Genomic DNA, 19,919 nt, shown 5'->3' on the forward strand with positions numbered 1-19,919 from the left:
ATAATAGAAGAGAAGGCTGAATGTTATGGGCACAATTGCAGACAGGTGGATAGTTTATAAAAGTTCTCTCAATTTTCTCAGTAAAATAGGATGTAAGATCAAGTAAGAGTGAAGACAGGGAAGAAAGACTTGATTGTCTGAGAAGAGAGATGAAATAGCTTTTTGGGATTTTGCAACTCAACATATGGATTATGGACCAGCAGCAACTGTACCACCTGGGGACTGGTTGGAAATGTAGAATCTCAAGTCCTCGCTGAGCTACTAAATCAGAACCTGTTAACAAGATGCCCAGGTGATTTGCTTATACAGTAAAATTGGCTTAAAGCACTGTGGATATAGGAGACCAGGAGAGAAAACAGACCACAGAAACAGTATGACTACCAGGCAGTACTAAGATTAGTGATCATGAATTTAAAGCGGTACTAGTCATTTTGATTTGCATTTCTCTAATAATTGGCAACGTTAAGCATTTTCTCATGTGCCTTTTGGTCATCTCTGTATGTCTTCTTTGGAGAAATGTCTTAGATCTTTTGCCCATTTTTTGATTGGGTAGTTTGTCTTTTTTGTTTGATAATGAGTGTATGAGTTCTCTGTACATTTTGGAGATTAATGCCTTATTAGTCACATCATTTGTAAATATTTTCTCCCATTCTGTAGGTTGTCTTTTTGTTTTGTTTATGGTTTCCCTTGTGGTGCAAAAGCTTTGTTAGGTCCCATTTGTGTGTGTGTGTATATATATACACACTAAGACATAAAGTTGGAATATTACTCAGCCATGTAAAGGAATGAAATAAGGCATTTGCAGAAACATGGATGGACTTAGAGATTATCATACTAAGTGAAGTTAAGTGAGTCAGAGAAAGACAAATATTATGTGAAATTGCTTATATGTGAAATCTAAAAAAAAAAAAAAAATGAACTTATATACAAAACAGAAATAGATCCCACAGAAAATAGAAAACAAACATGATTACCAAACTGCCAATCTGTCCCTCCCCCACACCCCACTCCCACTTGGCAACCACAAATTTGTTTTCTCTATCTGTGGGTCTGTTTCTGTTTCACAGAGAACTTCATCTATGTCATATTCTATATGCCACATATAAGCTGCATCATATGGTATTTGTCTTTTTCTGGCTTACTTCACTTAGTATGATAACCTTTATGGCATCATTTCATTCTTTTTTATGATCCATACTCAGTATATTGTAATACTAAGTGAGAATTAAAAGGAAAACAGATATAAGTAAAATGCAGCCCTCCCTTCCACAAAAGGCTGTTGGGACAGGGAGAGAGAACACAAATCATTTCCAATAAAGCAAAAATCATATAATAGGGATAGAGAAAATGCTATGGAAAAAGTTACAGAATAAGTCTTGCTGAGAGACAGCAGAAGGCTTTAAAGATTTCTTAAAAATAGTGTCAGCAAACATCAAAATTAGAAATCAACTAAACTAAAATTTGACTTATATATGTCTCTTATCTTTTCTATATAGTATTTCTCAGAAGTCAGGTGAAAAGTAAAAGAATTTAATATAACAAAGAAGAAAACATGAGAACCATTAAAAATTTTATCCTTAATTTGCAAGTAAAAACAAACCAAAAGACAAACAACCAATCATAATTGATAATTAGCCCCAAGTTAACCTTAAAACATATCTGAAGGCACATTCACTTTCACTAATGAAAAAAGAAATAAAAACAATTCCACCCAAACTTTCAAGGTTGGAACTGGAGGGATATATTCTTCAGAAGAAAGGAGCATTCAAACCATAATCCTGAACTGAAATTTCTCTTTGATTACACTGCCTCCGCAACACTGGAGGGGATGGGAGAGGGAGGTGGCCTTTAACACTGGTCCAGTTACGGGCAAAAGACTTTTCCTTGATTCCGCACAGCACAGGTGAAACAAAACTGGGACATTCACAAAATATGAGTAAAAGGCTAAAAGATGCAAAGTAGAATAAAATGAACAAAGGGAATACCACAAATGTACAGGATACAGATTGTAAACTACCATTTATTTATCTTCAGTTTATTACCCAATAAATGTGTCCCTTCTTTCTCATTCTTAGTCATCATTCTTCCAGACTTCAAAAATAAATAAACTAATCTCAATAAGCCTTAACAGTCATGTCATATAAAGGAGAGATAGATAAAAAGTCATTAATTAACTTCCCTCTTGTAACAGAAAGACCTTATATCCATAATATCCAATTCAGCTTTTGTAATACCAGTGGGCCTCTAATTATCAAGATAGAATTAAATTCAAAATAATTTTTAAAAACACAAATGATACTTTAGGCAAAGGAAAATATTCCCCAAAATCAACAAGTATGAAGTATTAAAGTATCCATTATTTGAAATCACATATTTATCATTATGTTTGAACTAGTGCTCTGTAAAATTACTCATGAACATATGAAACAGCTAATATTAAGTGGGTTTCAGATCTTACCAAATTGAGAAAAACTCCTAATTCTGTGAAATAACTATTTTATAAATGAAAAAAAAAAAAACATATAACAGGACCTCACAGGGATTCAGTTACAAAACTAAGGCTGAAGACTGTAGTGCTTATCTAAGGAATGGCTCTAGCATTTCTCCAAATAAAATCTACTTTAAATAAAGTCACTGAATCCACTTGTAAATTATTTCCCTTTGGCTGTCTCATTATTCAATATGCTTTCAAGGAACATGGTGATGAAAGAAGAAAAATACCTCTTTCTAACATAACCATACTGGCAAGAACATTAACATTATCAGTATTCAAAGAATGTCTTGGCAGGTTATAAACCTTCATAAAAAGAAGGAACACTAATCCAAGATGTCAAAATAGCAATAGTACTTCTCATAGTATGTGCAATATGATTGTTTGTTTGTAATGCAGAAAAAAATTTTTCAAATGAAGAGAAACCAATATTGCCATGTTTAAATTTTAAGCTAAGGCAAAAAAAAATTTCTCAGAAAAGCACATAAAGTATGATAAACATAAGCATTATTTGTAAGAGTAGAGCAGAACTCAATGTTCAGAGAGATTTATGATAATGTGTTGATGCTATTTTTGGAACTTAAACAATATATTTAACATTTGAGGTACAACAGCATACTAAGAAATAAAAGAGTGAAATAATTTATACTTAAAAAAGCTTAGAAATATAACTGAGTCCATGATTTACTTGTGTAGGTAATACTTAATTTTACTACAAGACTTTATTTGGGCTATATTAGTAGGCACAATTTACTTTAAAGTCATAAGAAACTTTTAAATACAGCACTATCTTCAGATCCCATAATCTAGCTCTATTTAAATACTCAACGCTAAAAACTGATGCCAAGACAGTGACATTTTACTTACAGTACTTGCACCTTCAGAAATGTCAAATTCCCCAAGAGGAAGGCAGAGCCAGTTACCTCAGCATGTGCATTAAAAAAAAAGATGCCCGATGAAACTTTTGATTAAACAAAGACTAAACATACTGTGTCCACAATGATTATACAACTATTTCATGTGCTATTTTCCACTTGAAGGTTTTTACCTTCCTTTAAGCTTTTCATGTGGCTCTTCCTGTCCACAAACTGATTTATAATTTTATTGTAAGACTTTTGATAGTATTACATTACTTTAATAGTGCAATACTCTCCAAGATTTGCACTGCATCTGAAATTATTGAAGGCCACTGAGAGACCTGTGTTTGCTCAATATAAGCTCAGATATGGTGTACTTGAAAAGTTATAAAATACATTGTATTGAAAAATACTACTTTCCATTTTCAAAAGAAAATACCTACACTGATGATCTTACACAGGTTGGGAAAATAATAAACTTATCCTAAGTTTAGAAGATATATATTTGACTTCAAATACTCATCTCCATTACATTAGACAATAATCTTATTTTATTCTTCTGTTTTCTCTTCCTCAAAACTTTTCTCTTTGGTTGTAGTCACTATTCTGCTATAAAAACGTAGCTCCTGTCTTCATGTTTTACCTTTCGCCATCTGTTTTCCTCTACTGATCATTCTTTCTTTTGCCTTTGATATTTTCTTAACTTGGGTACATTCAACTTTTAATAACGAAATGTTCTTTGGATCAAGAGGTCATAGGGTTATTTATATTAGCAGGATGAGCCTCCATCCATCAACATCCTGAGGAATTCTAGCATGATCGAGCTGGAAGAGATTTCAAGGTATCATTTGGTTGAGCTCTATGCCAGCAGTAACAGGTGGCTGACTATTCTTAATGTTTTTCTTTCTTTTTTATTTTTTTAAGATGACTAAAAATTCTGATCATAAATATTCCACTGTAATTTGGTTTAATATGAGAATCTTCTTGGACTTCCCTGGTGGTCCAGCGGTTAAGAAGCTGCCTGCCAAGGCAGGGGACGTGGGTTTGCTCCCTGGTCTGGAAAGACTCCACATGCTGCGGGGCAACTAGGCACACCCAGCACAACTACTGAGCCCACACGCCATGACCACTAAGCTTATGCACTCTAGACCCCACATGCCGCAACAGGAGAAGTCACTGCAACGAGAAGCCCAGGGACTGCAACTAGAGAAAGCCTGCTCACAGCAATGAAGACCTGGAGCAGCCAAAAATAATTAAATTAAAAAACATATGGATACAGGAAGCTTGGGGCTGGTGCACTGGGATGACCCACAGGGATGGTATGGGGAGGGAGCTGGGAGGGGGGTTCAGGATGGGGAATACGTGTACACCCATGGCAGATGCATGTTGATGTACGGCAAAACCAATACAATATTGTAAAGTAAAATAATAATAAAATTTTAAAAAAAGAAAAGAAAAATGGAGATAAAAAAAAAAAACATATGGAATCTTCTTAATAACAAGCATAAAGACATGGAGTAGAAAGAAAACTGGATGAAAAAGTGCTTGGATCTCAGTAGAATTACTTACCGTAAAATAGAAAACGGGGCTTCCCTCATCTGCCTGCCAATGCAGCAGACACAGGTTCGATACCTGATCCAGGAAGATTCCACATGCCACAGATCAACTGAGCCCATGTGCCAAAACCATTGAGCCTGCACTCTAGAGCTCGGGAGCCAACACTACTGAGCTCACATGCCACAACTACGGAAGCCCACATGCCCCAGAGCCCATGCTCTGCCACAAAATAAGCCACTGAAACGAGAAGCCCGTGCACCGTAACTGGCAAGCAGCCCTTGCTCGCTGTCACTGCAGAAAAGCCCATGCAACAACAAAGACCCACCACAGCCACGAATAGAGATAAAATCAGGAAAACTGCTAGTTGATGTTTAAGAAGGAAATTTATTAACAAGAACAATTCCTTAGATCATTCTGAGCTTCCCTATACAAATAGAGGCAAGGCTGTCTACCCTACAAGGTTATTCTAAGTGCTCTGAAACCTAGAAAAGAACTACACAATGTAATATAGTATTAAAATACGAAGACAAAACAGTAGAGTGTGAAGAATCTATACTCAATAGGCATGTAAAGTTTCAAAACCAATCTCAGCATTTACCAGCTGTGCAATACTGAGCAAACCTCTCTAAGTCCAGTGTAGAGGACCACTGCAAGTTGATACAATGTCTCTTCACTCGGCTGCTGCTGTGGAGTACAGGAGTTTCATGAAACTAGCACAGGCACTGGCCCTGTGCACACCCTCAATAAATGTTACCTCTCTACTCCCCACCAGGTTTACAAACTTCTACTCTCCTTACAGTAAATATTTTGAGGTGCACATGTAGAATTTTATGAAACAGAACATTCAGAAGATATGTAAACCTTCCTTTCCCCTAAGATTTATCAAGCAACAAGAGGAATTCCTCATCAGCCCTGCTTTGAAAAATGGAAAGAAATGAGAAGAGTTTCCTTTAAAAAGCAAACACAAAACTCTTCCAGAGAAGAAACCATTTAAAATAAAAGGAAGAAAATATCACTAAATAGTGAACTTTTTTTTTTCATTTGTTTGTTTTTAAACAGTGAACTTCTTAAAGGAAAATAACAAGTCTCAGTCATCTTCATATTTAGGAAGCACTCAAACATTCCTTGGATGAAAAAGTCTCTTGGTAGAATAACTTATCTTAGAAATTAAGAAATAAAAGGTTCAATCAGATTTCATATAGATGTGAGGTAACAAAGATGCTCTTTATACAATAAAGAAAAAAACTAAACAAATGTGGACAAATTTTGAAAGACTCTTACACATCTGATTTAGACAAAATGCACTGTCCCGTTACTACGTCACGTATCAAAAAATTCTGTAGAAAGTACAATAATGCTTACCTTGTTATGTATAAAAACAATCCTTACATCAGGTTTAAGTATACCATAGCTTATAAGGAGATCTTGAATCTTTTTAATTTCATCTTTACATTTTTTAGCAGTTGAGTAAAATTGCTTTCTTACAGGTAGATTCTTAAATAATCGTAAAGCAGTTACAGTTGTACCTGTTGGCAGATAAGAAGAAAGCATATTTAGATGTAAAAGGAACCTCACAGATCTTCAAATCCACATACAATCAGTAATTAACTCCTTTTATTACTGAAGGCCATTTCTCTTCAAACTGTGGGAACCCAAAGAAGGCTCAACTGTGCGAGCTATTCTGATCTCTTGCTAGGCTCTCCTCTTTCTAACAGGTCTGACCCATTAAGTATGATCTCTTTTATGTGGGCTTCTCACGTGGCGCTAGTGGTAAGAACCTGCCTGACAATGCAGCAGACTTAAAAGCTGTGGGTTTGATCCTTAGGTTGGGAAGATCCCTGGGAGGAGGGCATGCCTTACCCACTCCAAAATTCTTGCCTGGAGAATTCCATGGACAGAGAAGCCTGGCGGGCTACAATCCACAGGGTTTCAAAGAGTCAGATATGACTGAAGCAACTTAACATGTGTGATCTAAATAGGAATAATCTTTATTTCTACCACTACTGAAAAACATGGGCTTACTGCTGATAGAATGTAGTATCTTAAGAAATCTGCTGATATTCTAACTACCTGGGAATGATGCTTATTCTGCACTTTAAAACATACAGATGATATAAGGCTACACAGCATATGTATAACCTTAATTATTCAATTAAAAATTCTTATCTGATGTGCAACACCATTAATTATCAGAGAAATGTATATCGTAATTACAATGAGGTATCACCTCTCACTGGTTAGAATGGCCATCATTAAAAAGTCTACAAATAATAAATTCTGGAGAGGGTGTACAGAAAAGAGAATCCTCTTACACTGTTGGTGGGAATGTGAATTGGTACAGCCACTATGGAAAACAGTATGGGGGTTTCTTAACAAAAGCTACCGTATGATCTAGCTACTCTGCTTCTGGGCATATATCCAGAGAAAACTCTATTTCAAAAAGATACATGTACCCCAATGTTCAAAGCAGCACTATTTACAAAAGTCAAGACATGGAAGCTACCTAAATGTCCACTGACACATGAACAGATAGAAAGTGGGATGATAAGGGAAGTCCGAGATGGAGGGGATATGTATACATATAGCTGACTCACTTTGTCATACAGCAGAAATTAACAAAACATTGTAAAGCAATTATACACCAGCACAATTAAAAAAAAATAAAAAAGAAGATGTAGTACACACACACACACAATGGACTGAGCCAGAAAAAATAATGCCACTTGCAACAACATGAATAGACTTAGAGATTATCATACTAAGTGAAATAAATCAGAGAAAGACAATGTATGATATTACTCATATGCAGAATTTAAAATATGACACAAATGAATTTATTAACAAAACAGAAATAGACTCATGAACACAGAAAACAAATCAAAAGGAAAATAGCAAGACGAAGAGAAAATCAGGAATTTGGGGTGAGCAGATACAAACTACTATATATAATACAGGTAAACAACAAGGTCCGACTGTACAACACAAGGAACTATATATTCAGTATCTTATTTATAATAGCCTATAATGGAAAAGATATGAAAAAGAATATATATGTGTATAACTGAATCACACCAGAAACAAATACAATATAAATCAACTATACTTCAAGTAAAAAAATTCTTATCTGAAATAATATCTAATTGCCTGGTTTAATTTATCTCATCTTCTGAAATATGCAAAACTAGGATAATGAAACAAAAGCTTTTTTTTTAAATTGTGAACTTATTTAACCAAAAACTTGAGGGGTGGGGTCAAGATGGCAGAGTAGGATACAGAGCTCACTTCCCCCTACTAACACATCAAAAATACATCTATGTGTGGAGCAGTTATCACCGAAAACAAAATGGAGACTGGCATTCAGACTCTTCCATAACCAAAGGTGTAAGAAAGACGCACGTGACACTGAATGCAGGGGAAGGGACGCAAGTCCGTGCAACTGCCCGCCCCTTCCGAGAGAGGGTGCAGAAGAGGAAAGCGCACACGGGCCCAGAGGCCCTTCCCAGGGAACGATCAGCTGGAACCAGTTACTGGGCTCCCTATCCCTGGGGTCCAACACCAGGAAGGTGAGTCCCTTCAGGTGGTTTCAAAACCAGTGGGACTGACAGGCTCTAAGAAACCTAGACTCCACTCATGAAGAGTGAGCAGATGCTTGCTTACTCCTGAAATAGGACAGAGGGAGCAGGTCTCTGGCCTGTTTCCCACTACCACCTCAGCACACACCTTGGACGAGTTGAGCAGCCACTCTGGCACAGCTCCACACTATAACAAGGGCTGCCTTAGCCAACGGAAGTACACAGTTGCAGGGGACCGGCGTGGCTTGAATCTGGGGCAGCATCCAAACAGGTCAGGGGCAATCGTTGCTGGTGCTTGCAAAGGAGGTGGACTGGGAACAGTCTGGAACTCTGACTGGTAATAGCGCATCCACGGTGCATGCCCAGTCCACACAGGGCATCTGCCTTGGCCCTTCCTGCTCCACAAAAGAGCTCCACATTAGGGCAAGGGCTGCCCTGGCTGTGGAGAATGTAGTTGTAGAGGGTGGAGCTGGCTCAGGCCCGAAGCAGCATCTGAACAGGGAAAGGCAACCACTGTGGGCACTCCTGGAGACAGTGGATCAATAGCAGTCTGGTACTCTAAAATGGTGCCAGAACCACAGGGCATGGACCCCAATCCATGACAAGTGCCCACACGTGCCCCTCTTGCTTCAGCCCCCCTCGAGGGCAAGTGTGCCAGTGCTGGGAGGGGGAGCACACATACTTAGAGAAAACAGAGCCAGCTCAGACCTGATCCTCAGGCCTTGTATTCCGGCAACACGGAACCTGATCTCATCCACAATCGGGTGGTATTGGTCACTGGGCAGAGAAGCCCCAGCTCACACTTGACTCTGTTCCAGCCCATCTGTCTGTATTCCTAGACCCAAATAAGCTGAAAGCTGCCAGCACTCCGTGGAGGAAGATGTAATCGTGTTCATATAAAACCCAGCTCTCCTACCAAAGGCACCTGGTACTAACTAGGGATGACCCAACAGACACCCCTACAAGACTGCAATAGGTAACTGTTTCACCAAGTTTCATAGAGACACAGAAAAGTAAGCAAAATAACAAGACAGAAGAATTTGCTTCAGATGAAAGAACAAGACAAAACCCATGAAAAACAAAAAACAAAAAACTACTAATGACACTGGTAAATAATTTACTAAATAAAGAATTCAAAGCATTACTAATCAGAATGGTAATTGGACTTGGGAAAAGAACAGATGAACACAGTGAGAACTTTAACAAGGAACTAAAAAAAGAAAAAAGTCAGAACTGAATACAATAACTGAAATGAAAAATACAGCAGAAAGAAATAACAGTAGACTTGGTGATCCAGAAGAACACTTTTTAAGTGGTATGGAAGACAAAATAATAGAAATCACCCCATTAGAACAACAAAAAGAAAAACAAATTTTAAAAAATGGGAAGAGTTTTTAAGAGACCTCTAGGACAACAACAAACATATTAACATTTGCTTATAGGGTCCAAGAAGGAGGAGAGAGAAAAGGGTTGAAAATATATTTGAAGAAGTTATGGCTGAAATTTTCCCAAACCTGAAAAAGAGATATCCAAGGACAGGAAGCATAGACGGTTCCAAACAAAATGAACCCAAACAGAGGTACATCAAGACATATCATAATTAAAATGGGAAAGGTTAAAGATAAAGGGACCCACTGCAGTGTTCTTGCCTGGAGAATCACAGGGATGGGGGAGCCTGGTGGGCTGCTGTTTATGGGGTCGCAGAGAGTCGGACATGACTGAAGTGACTTAGCAGTAGCAAAGATAAAGGGAGAATTCTAAAGGCGGCAAGTGAACCCTCATAAGGCTCACTGGATTATTCTGTAGAAACTTTGCAAGCAATCAGGGACTGGCAATGATATAGTAAAGTGCTGAAAAGAAAAAACCTACAACCTAGATATATTACTCAGCAAGATTATCATTTAAAATTGAAGGCAAGATAAAGAACTTCTCAGACAAGCAAAAGCTAAGAGAGTTCATCATAAACTCTTAAAAACAACCCTAAAAGATATGTTAAAAGATAGTTTCTAAGGAAAAGGAAAGGTTACAACAAGAAAAATAAAAATCTATAGGAAAGATAAAATCCTACTATACAAATATAGGGGATTCCCTGGCAGTCTAGTGGTTAGGACTTGGCACTTTTACCACTGAGGGCCCGGATTCAATCCCTGGCTGGGGAACTAAGATCCGACAAGCTATATGGTGCAGTCAAAAAAAGAAAAAAAGGAAGGAAACCCCAAAACCAAAACAAAAAAATTCACAAAAGCAAATACATAGTAAAGGCTACAGATCAACCACTTACATGATATGCACTCATGTTCTCCTGCAAGAACACCAAAACTGCAATTACCTGCTGAACAATCATCAACAGGATAATGTTGGAACTCACCAAAAAAAGATACCCCACATCCAAGGGCAAAGGAGAAGCAACAAGACAGTAAGAGGGATGCAACTGCATTCAAAATCAAACCTCATAGCTGCCAGAGACTCCTGGAGGGCATGAACAAAACCTTGTGTGCACCAGGACCCAGGGAAAGGAGCAGCGACCCCCACGAGACTGAGACAGACCTACTTGTGAGTGTGAGGGTCTCCTGCACAGGTGTGAGTCAACAGTGGTGTGCCGCAGGGACAGGGGCTCTGGCAGCAGCAGTCCTGGGAGGTAACACGTGTGCGGTAAGTCCTTCTGGAGGAGGTCGCCATCAGCCCCACTGCAGAACCGCCAGGTGGACAATCACATAAGTGAAAGTGAAGTCGCTCAGTCATGTCCGACTCTTTGCAATCCTGTGGACGGTAGCCCGCCAGGCTCCTCCATCCATGGGATTTTCCAGGCAAGAATACTGGAGTGGATTGACATTTCCTTCTCCAGGGGCTCTTCCCTACCCAGGGATTGAACTCGGATGTCCGGCATTGTAGACAGACACTACCATCGGAGCCACAAGGAAGCCCGATCCACAAACTGGAGAACAATTATCTCTGGTGGAGGCACAGGTCAACAGTGGCCTGCTGCAGGGTCAGGGACACTGACAGCAGCAGTCATGGGAGGCACAGTGTGCTGGCGAAAGTCCTTTTGGAGAAGGTCACCATTGCCCCTATCATAGTTTGGCCTCAGCCCAAACTACAGGAATGGAACACAACCCCACCCATCAGCAGAAAGTCAGATTTAAGATTTACTGAACACAGTCCTACCCACCAGAGCAAGACCCAGTTTTCCCCATGGCCAGTTCCTCCCATCAGGAAGCTTACACAAGACTCTTATCCTCATCCATCAGAGGACAGACAGAATGAAAACCACAATCACAGAAAACTAACCAAACTGATCACATGGATCACAACTTTGTGTAGCCTAAAGAAACTATGAGCCATGCTGTATAGGGCACACAAGACGGACAAATTATGCTGGAGCAGTCCCACAAAACATGCTCCACTGGAGAAGGCAATGGCAAACTGCCTCAAAGTTCTTGCCTTGAGAACCCAATAAACAATATGAAAAGGCAAAAAGATAGGACACTGAAAGATAACTCCCCAGGTCAGCAGGTGCCCAATATGTTATTGGAGAAGAATGGAGAAATAACTAGAGAAAGAATGAAGAGACTGACCCAAAGTAAAAATAAGACCCAGTTGTGGATGTGACTGGTGATGGAAGCAAAGTCTGATGCTGTAAAGAACAATATTGCATAGGAAGCTGGTCCATGAATCAAGGCAAATTGGAAGTGGTCAAACAGGAGATGGCAAGACTGAACATTGACACTTTAGGCATCAGTGAACTAAAATAGACCAGAATGGGGGAATTTAATTCAGAGGACCATTATTATATCTACTACTATGGGCAAAATCTTTTAGAAGAAATGGGAGTAGCCCTCACAGTCAACAAAAGAATCGAAATGCAATACTTGGATGCAATCTCAAAATTAACAGAATGAGCTCTGTTCATTTCCAAGGCAAACCATTCAATATCACAGTCATCCAAGTCTATGCCCTAAACACTAGTGCTGAAGAATCTGAAGTTGAATGATTCTGTGAAGACCTACAAGACCTTCTATAACTAACACCAAACAAAGATGTCACAAAAAAAGATTCCCTTTTCATATTAAGGGACTGGAATGCAAAAGGAGGAATTGAAGAGAAACCTGTAGTAAGAGGCAAGTTTGGCCTTGAAGTACAAAATGAAGCAGGGCAAAGGTTAACAAGAGTTTTGACAAAAGGATGCACTGGTTCCAGCAAACAGCCTCTTCCAACAACATAAGAGATGACTCTACACATGGAAAACCACAAGATGGTCAATATCAAAACTGGGTTGATTATATTCTTTGCAGCCAAAGAAGAAGCTCTATACAGTCAGCAAAAACAAGACGAGGAGCTGACTGTGGCTCAGATCAAGAACTCCTTATTGCAAAATTCAGACTTAAATTGAAGAAAGTAGGCAAAAACACTAGGCCATTCAGGTATGACTTAAATTAAATCCCTTATGATGATACAGTAGAATTGACAAATAGACTCAAGGGATTAGAACTGATAGACGGAGTCCCTGAAGAGCTATAGAAAGAGGTTTGTAATATTGTACAGGAGGCAGTTATCAAAACCCTACCAAAGAAAGAGAGATGCAAAAGGGCAAAACCATACTCCTAGGAGGTCTTACAAACAGCCGAGAAAAGAAGAGTAGCAAAAGGGAAGAGAGAAAAGGAAAGATATACCTATCTGAATGCAGAGTTCCAAAATGAGAGATAGAAAAAGCTTTAAGTGAACAATGCAAAGAAATAGAGGAAAAGAACAGAATGGGAAGAGATCTCTTCAAGAAAATTAGGGATACCAAGGAAACATTGCATGCAAAGTGGGCACAAAAAAGGACAGAAACAGTACGGAGCTAACAGAAGCAGAAGATATTAAGAAGAGATGGCAAGGATACACAGAAGCACTGTACAAAAAAAGCTCTTAAAGACCCAGATAAGCATGATGGTGTGATTACTCAGGTAGAGTCAGACATCCTGGAGTGCAAACTCAAGAGGGCCTTAGGAAGCATCACTAGGAACAAAGCTAGTGGAGGTGATGGAATTACAGCTGAGCTATTTCAAATCCTAAAAGATGATGCTGCGAAAGTGCTACACTCAATATGCCAGCAAATTTGGAAAGCTCAGCAACACAACTGCACTCATTTCACATGCTAGCAAGGTAACGCTCAAAATTCTCCAAACTAGGCTTCAACAGTACATGAACCGAGAACTTCCAGATGTTCAAGATGGATTTAGGAAGGGCAGAGGTACTAGAGATCAAACTGCCAACATCCCTTGGATCACAGAGAAAGCAAAGCAATCCCAGAAAAACATCTACTTCTGCTTCATTGACTATGCTAAACCCTTTGACTGTGTGGAACAAACTGTAGAAAATTCTTCAAGAGATGGGAATACCAGATCACCTTACCTGCCTCCTGAGAAATATGTATGTAAGTCAAGAAGCAAGAGTTAGAACCAAACATGTGAAAACGAACTGATTCAAAATTGAGAAAGGACAACATCAAAACTGTATACCGTCAACCTGTTTATTTAACTTATATGCAGAATACATCATGTGAAATGCCAGGCTGGAAGAATCACAAGCTGGAATCAACATTGCTGGGAGAAATATCAATAAACTCAGATATGCAGATGATCCTTCCCTTGTGGCTCAGCTCGTAAAGAATCCACCTGCAATGCGGGAGACCTGGGTTCAATCCCTGGGTTGGGAAGATCCCCTGGATGCAGATGATACCACCCTAATGGCACATAGCAAAGAGGAACTAAAGAACCTCCTGATGATGGTGAAAAAGGAGAGTGAAAAAGCTGGCTTAAGACTCAACATCCAAAAAGCAAAAATTATGACATCCGGTCCTATCACCTCATGGCAAACAAACGGGGAAAAAATAGAGTGACGGCCTTTTATTTTCCTGGGCTTCTAAATCACTGTGACAGCTGACGGCAGCCATGAAATTAAAAGATGCTTGCTCCTTGGAAGAAAAGCCATGACAAACCTAGGCAGCATATTATAAAGCAAAGATATCACTTTGCTGACAAAGGGCCATACAGTCAAAGCTCTGGTTTCCCAGTAGTCATGTACAGATGTGAGGCTGGACCAAAAGAACACTGAGATCTGAAGAAGTGACGCTTTCAAACTGTGGTGCTGGGGAAGACTCCTGAGAGTCCCTTGGACAGCAAGGAGAACAAATTAGTCATTCCTAAAGGAAGGCACAGAAGAACTGTACAAAAAAGACCTTCACGACCAAGATAATCATGATGGTGAGATCACTCACCTAGAGACAGACATCCTGGAATGGGAAGTCAGGTGGCCCTTAGAAAGCATCATTATAAACAAAGCTAGTGGAGGTGATGCAATTCCAGTTGAGCTATTTCAAATCCTGAAAGATGATGCTGTTAAAGGGCTGCACTCAATATGCCAGCAAATTTGGAAAACTCAGCAGTGGCCACAGGACTGGAAAAGGTCAGTTTTCATTCCAACCCAAAGAAAGGCAATGCCAAAGAATGCTCAAACTACCACACAATTGCACTCATCTCACACGCTAGTAAAGTAATGCTCAAAATTCTCCAAGCCAGGCTTCAGCAATACGTGAACCATGAACTTCCAGATATTCAAGTTGGTTTTAGAAAAGGCAATTTCTAACCAGAGATCAAAATGAACCAGAGAGCAAATAGCCAACATTTGCTGGATCATCGAAAAAGCAAGAGAGTTCCAGAAAAACATCTATTTCTGCTTTATTGACTATGCCAAAGCCTTTGACGGTGTGGATCACAACAAACTGTGGAAAATTCTGAAAGAGATGGGAATACCAGACCACCTGACCTGCCTCTTGAGAAATCTGGATGCAGGTCAGGAAGCAAGTTAGAACTGGACATGGAACAACAGACTGGTTCCAAATAGGAAAAGGAGTATGTTAAGGTTGTATATTGTCACCCTGCTTATTTAACTTCTATGCAGAGTACATCATGAGAAACACTGGGCCGGATGAAGCACAAGCTGGAATCAAGATTGCCGGGAGAAATATCAATAACCTCAGATATGCAGATGATACCACCCTTATAGCACAAAGTGAAGAGGAATTAAAAACCCTCTTGATGAAAGTGAAAGAGAAGAGTGAAAAAGTTGGCTTAGAGCTCAACATTCAGAAAACGGAAATCATGGCATCTGTTCCCATCACTTCATGGGAAACAGTGAAAACAGTGTCAGACTTTATTTTTGGGGGCTCCAAAATCACTGCAGATGGTGACTGCAGCCATGAAATTAAAAGGCGCTTACTCCTTGGAAGGAAAGTTATGACCAACCTAGATAGCATATTCAAAAAGAGACATTACTTTGCCAACAAAGGCCCATCTAGTCAAGGCTATGGTTTTTCCAGTAGTCATGTATGGATGTGAGAGCTGGACTGTGAAGACAGCTGAGCGCCGAAGAATTGATGCTTTTGAACTGTGGTGTTGAAGAAAACTCTTGAGAGTCCCTTGGACTGCAAGGAGATCCAACCAGTCCATCCTAAAGGAGACCAGTCCTGGGTGTTCATTGGAAGGACTGGTGCTGAGGCTGAAACTCCAATACATGGGCCACCTCATGTGAAGAGTTGACTCACTGGAAAAGACTCTGATGCTAGGAGGGATTGAGGGCAGGAGGAGAAGGGGACGACAGAGGATGCGATGGGTGGATGGCATCACCGACTTGATGGACGTGAATCTGAGTGAACTCTGGGAGTTGGTGATGGACAGAGAGGCCTGGCGTGCTGCCATTCATGGGGTTGCAAAGGGTCGGACATGACTGAGCTACTGAACTGAAATGAACTGAAAGGAAGGCAATCCTGAATATTCATTAGAAGGGACTGATCCTGAAACTCAGGCTCCAATACTTCAGCCTACTGATGCAAAGAGCCAACTCATTGGCTGAGAAGGACAAAAAATTTTTAAATCAACTATAACTATATACAGGATACGGAATAAAAATGAAGATGTAAAATATGACATAAAAAACAGAAAATGTGGGAAAAAGGAGTAAAAATATGTAGATTGTTTATAATGTGTTTGAACTTAAATGATTACCAGTTTAAAACTAGTAGATATAGCTACAGGTCAACATGTTTAAACCCCATAGTGAAGTCGCTCAGTCGTGTCTGACTCTTTGTGACCCCATGGACTGTAGCCTACCAGGCTCCTCTGTCCATGGGATTCTCCAGGCAAGAATACTGGAGTGCGTTGCCATTTCCTTTTCCAGGAGATCTTCCCAACCCAGGGATCGAACCCAGGTCTCCCGCATTGCAGGCAGATGCTTTACCATCTGAGCCACCAGGGAAGTACATATACACCCCATGGTGGTTACCAAATTGAAAACTGCAATAGGAGTTTCCTGGTAGCCTAACTGTTAGGATTCCAGTCTTTAACTGCCACAGCCCAGGTTCAGTTCCTGGCTGGGCAACAGATCCCACAAGTTACTAGGTGCAGCGAAAAGAAAGAAAAAATATATAGGGTGGCTGACTGAATTAAAAAACAGGATCTAACAACATGCTGCTTAAAAGAGACTCACTTCAGAGCTAGAGACCCACATAAGCTGTAAGTGAGAATATGGAGAAAGATATTTCAAGCAAATAATGACAAGAAAGCTGGGGAAATAATCCTCATGTCAAAAAACATTTTAACATAAAATCTGTAACAAAAGACAAATAATAAAGGAATCAGTGTAAAAACAGGGCTTAACGCGCATTAACATATATGCCCCTAATATAGGAACACCTAAATACATAAAGTAAATACTAACATATATAACTGGAGGGGGAAGTGGCAACCCACTCCAATATTCCTGCGTAAACATCCCATGAACAGAAGAGCCTGGCAGGCTACAGTGCATGTGGTTACAAGGAGTCAAACACGACTGACCAACTAAGCACAAACACAACATATATAAATGGAGAGACAGACAACGATACAATAATAGTAGGGCACTTTAAAAACCCACTTACACCAATCATCTAGAAAATAAATCAATAAGGAAACAGTAATGGGTTGGCCAAAAAGTTCCTTCTTCTTCTTCCTTAAGTTAAAAAAAAAGACACATTTTTCATTTTCACCAAGAAGTGAACAATGTATTCACTGTTTTGTTCCACTGCTGCTGCTGCTGCTGCTGCTAAGTCGCTTCAGTCATGTCTGACTCTGTGCGACCCCATAGACGGCAGCCCACCAGGCTGCCCCGTCCCTGGGATTCTCCAGGCAAGAACACTGGAGTGGGTTGCCATGTCCTTCTCCAAGGCATGAAAGTGAAAACTGAAAGTGAAGTCGCTCAGTCATGTCTGACTCTTCATGACTCCATGGACTGCAGCCTACCAGGCTCCTCCGTCCATAGGATTTTCCAGGCAAGAGTACTAGAGTGGGGTGCCATTGCCTTCTCCTACCTTCTGCCATTTTTCAGGCAACTTCATAATTTCATCTTCCCTAAACTTATCTTTTGAACAAAGAACTGTTTCAAGTGCCTTTTACAGTCTTCCAGTGAACTGAAATTTTTTCCATTAAGAGAATTTGTAAGGCCAAAACAAATGGAAACCTGAAGCTGCAACGTCTGCTAAATGTGGGAGATGAATCAGAACTCCTCAGCCAAGCTGTAACAGTTTTGCCTGGTGATCAAATAAACATGGTCTTGTGCTCAAAATTCTCCAAGCCAGGCTTCAGCAATATGTGAACCGTGAACTTCCTGATGCTCAAGCTGGTTTTAGAAAAGGCAGAGGAACCAGAGATCAAATAGCCAACATCCGCTGGATCATGGAAAAAGCAAGAGAGTTCCAGAAAAACATCTATTTCTGCTTTATTGACTATGCCAAAGCCTTTGACTGTGTGGATCACAATAAACTGTCGAAAATTCTGAAAGAGATGGGAATACCAGACCACCTGATCTGTCTCTTGAGAAATCTGTATGCAGGTCAGGAAGCAACAGTTAGAACTAGACATGGAACAACAGACTGGTTCCAAATAGGAAAAGGAGTTCGTCAAAGCTGTATACTGTCACCCTGTTTATTTAACTTATATGCAAAGTACATCATGAAAAACGCTGGACTGGAAGAAACACAAGCTGGAATCAAGACTGCTGGGAGAAATATCAATAACCTCAGATATGCAGATGACACCACCCTTATGGCAGAAAGTGAAGAGGAACTCAAAAGCCTCTTGATGAAAGTGAAAGAGGAGAGTGAAAAAGTTGGCTTAAAGCTCAACATTCAGAAAACGAAGATTATGGCATCTGGTCCCACCACTTCATGGGAAATAGATGGGGAAACAGTCGAAACAGTGTCAGACTTTATTTTTCTGGGCTCCAAAATCACTGCAGATGGTGACTGCAGCCATGAAATTAAAAGACGCTTACTCCTTGGAAGGAAAGTTATGACCAACCTAGATAGCATATTCAAAAGCAGAGACGTTACTTTGCCAACAAAGGTTCGTCTAGTCAAGGCTATGATTTTTCCTGTGGTCATGTATGGATGTGAGAGCTGGACAGTGAAGAAGGCTGAGCGCCAAAGAATTGATGCTTTTGAACTGTGGTGTTGGAGAAGACTCTTGAGAGTCCCTTGGACTGCAAGGAGATCCAACCAGTCCATTCTGAAGGAGATCAGCCCTGGGATTCCTTTGGAAGGAATGATGCTAAAGCTGAAACTCCAATACTTGGGCCACCTCATGCGAAGAGTTGATTCATTGGAAAAGACTCTGATGCTGGGAGGGATTGGGGGCAGGAGGAGAAGGGGACGAAGGAGGATGAGATGGCTGGATGGCATCACTGACTCGATGGACGTGAGTCTCAGTGAACTCTGGGAGTTGGTGATGGACAGGGAGGCCTGGCGTGCTGTGATTCATGGGGTCGCAAAGAGTCAGACACGAATGAGCAACTGATCTGATCTGATCTGTGTTATTCTGATGGAAGACTATGCATTCCTTGTTGACTGATTGTGGTCACTTTATACACAACATATTCTTTGGCTGAAGACTGGCCTTTGGTGTGGTTGGTGGTGGTTCATTTCACTTGCCCCATGTTCTCTTCTGTTCCACATTACTGTACCATAATCCACTTTTCATCATCTGTCATAAATCGTTTTAAAAACGGAACATTTTCACATGTAGAAATACGGTCAAGAAGATTTTTTTTTGCTTTGGAATGCAAACATCAATATGACAAGCTGGTACAAATGATATTCAATGTTGATTTGGATATTCTTTGTATGATGGCTGTCTCCTGCATTGAATAACATTGACTGTTCTCAGTTAATGTCTCAATTTGATTGCTGCCAACTTCAACTGGCCTAGCCAACTGTGGAACATTGTTCAGTGAGAAATCTCCAGCACAAAACTTTACAAACCACTTTTGACATGTTTAATCAGTCACAACACCTTTCCATACGCTGCAGAAATCTTTTTTTGCATTTCAGCTATGTTTTATCTTTTGTGAAACAATACAGCATAATAT

At 40.0% G+C, this 19,919-nt stretch overlaps 1 protein-coding gene across 3 annotated transcripts in view; it reads right to left on the bottom strand.

Moving 5' to 3' along the window:
• Window positions 1-19,919, bottom strand: part of PMS1 (PMS1 homolog 1, mismatch repair system component) — a 111,928-nt gene that overhangs the window by 49,747 nt on the left and 42,262 nt on the right. For all 3 annotated transcript variants that reach the window (NM_001077981.2, XM_005202204.5, XM_059875035.1), the window contains 1 exon segment: window positions 6,268-6,431. In NM_001077981.2, the coding sequence (NP_001071449.1) occupies window positions 6,268-6,431 (164 nt within the window).

Source organism: Bos taurus, chromosome 2 (assembly GCF_002263795.3).
Source record: "Bos taurus isolate L1 Dominette 01449 registration number 42190680 breed Hereford chromosome 2, ARS-UCD2.0, whole genome shotgun sequence".
NCBI classification, from domain to species: domain Eukaryota; kingdom Metazoa; phylum Chordata; class Mammalia; order Artiodactyla; family Bovidae; genus Bos; species Bos taurus.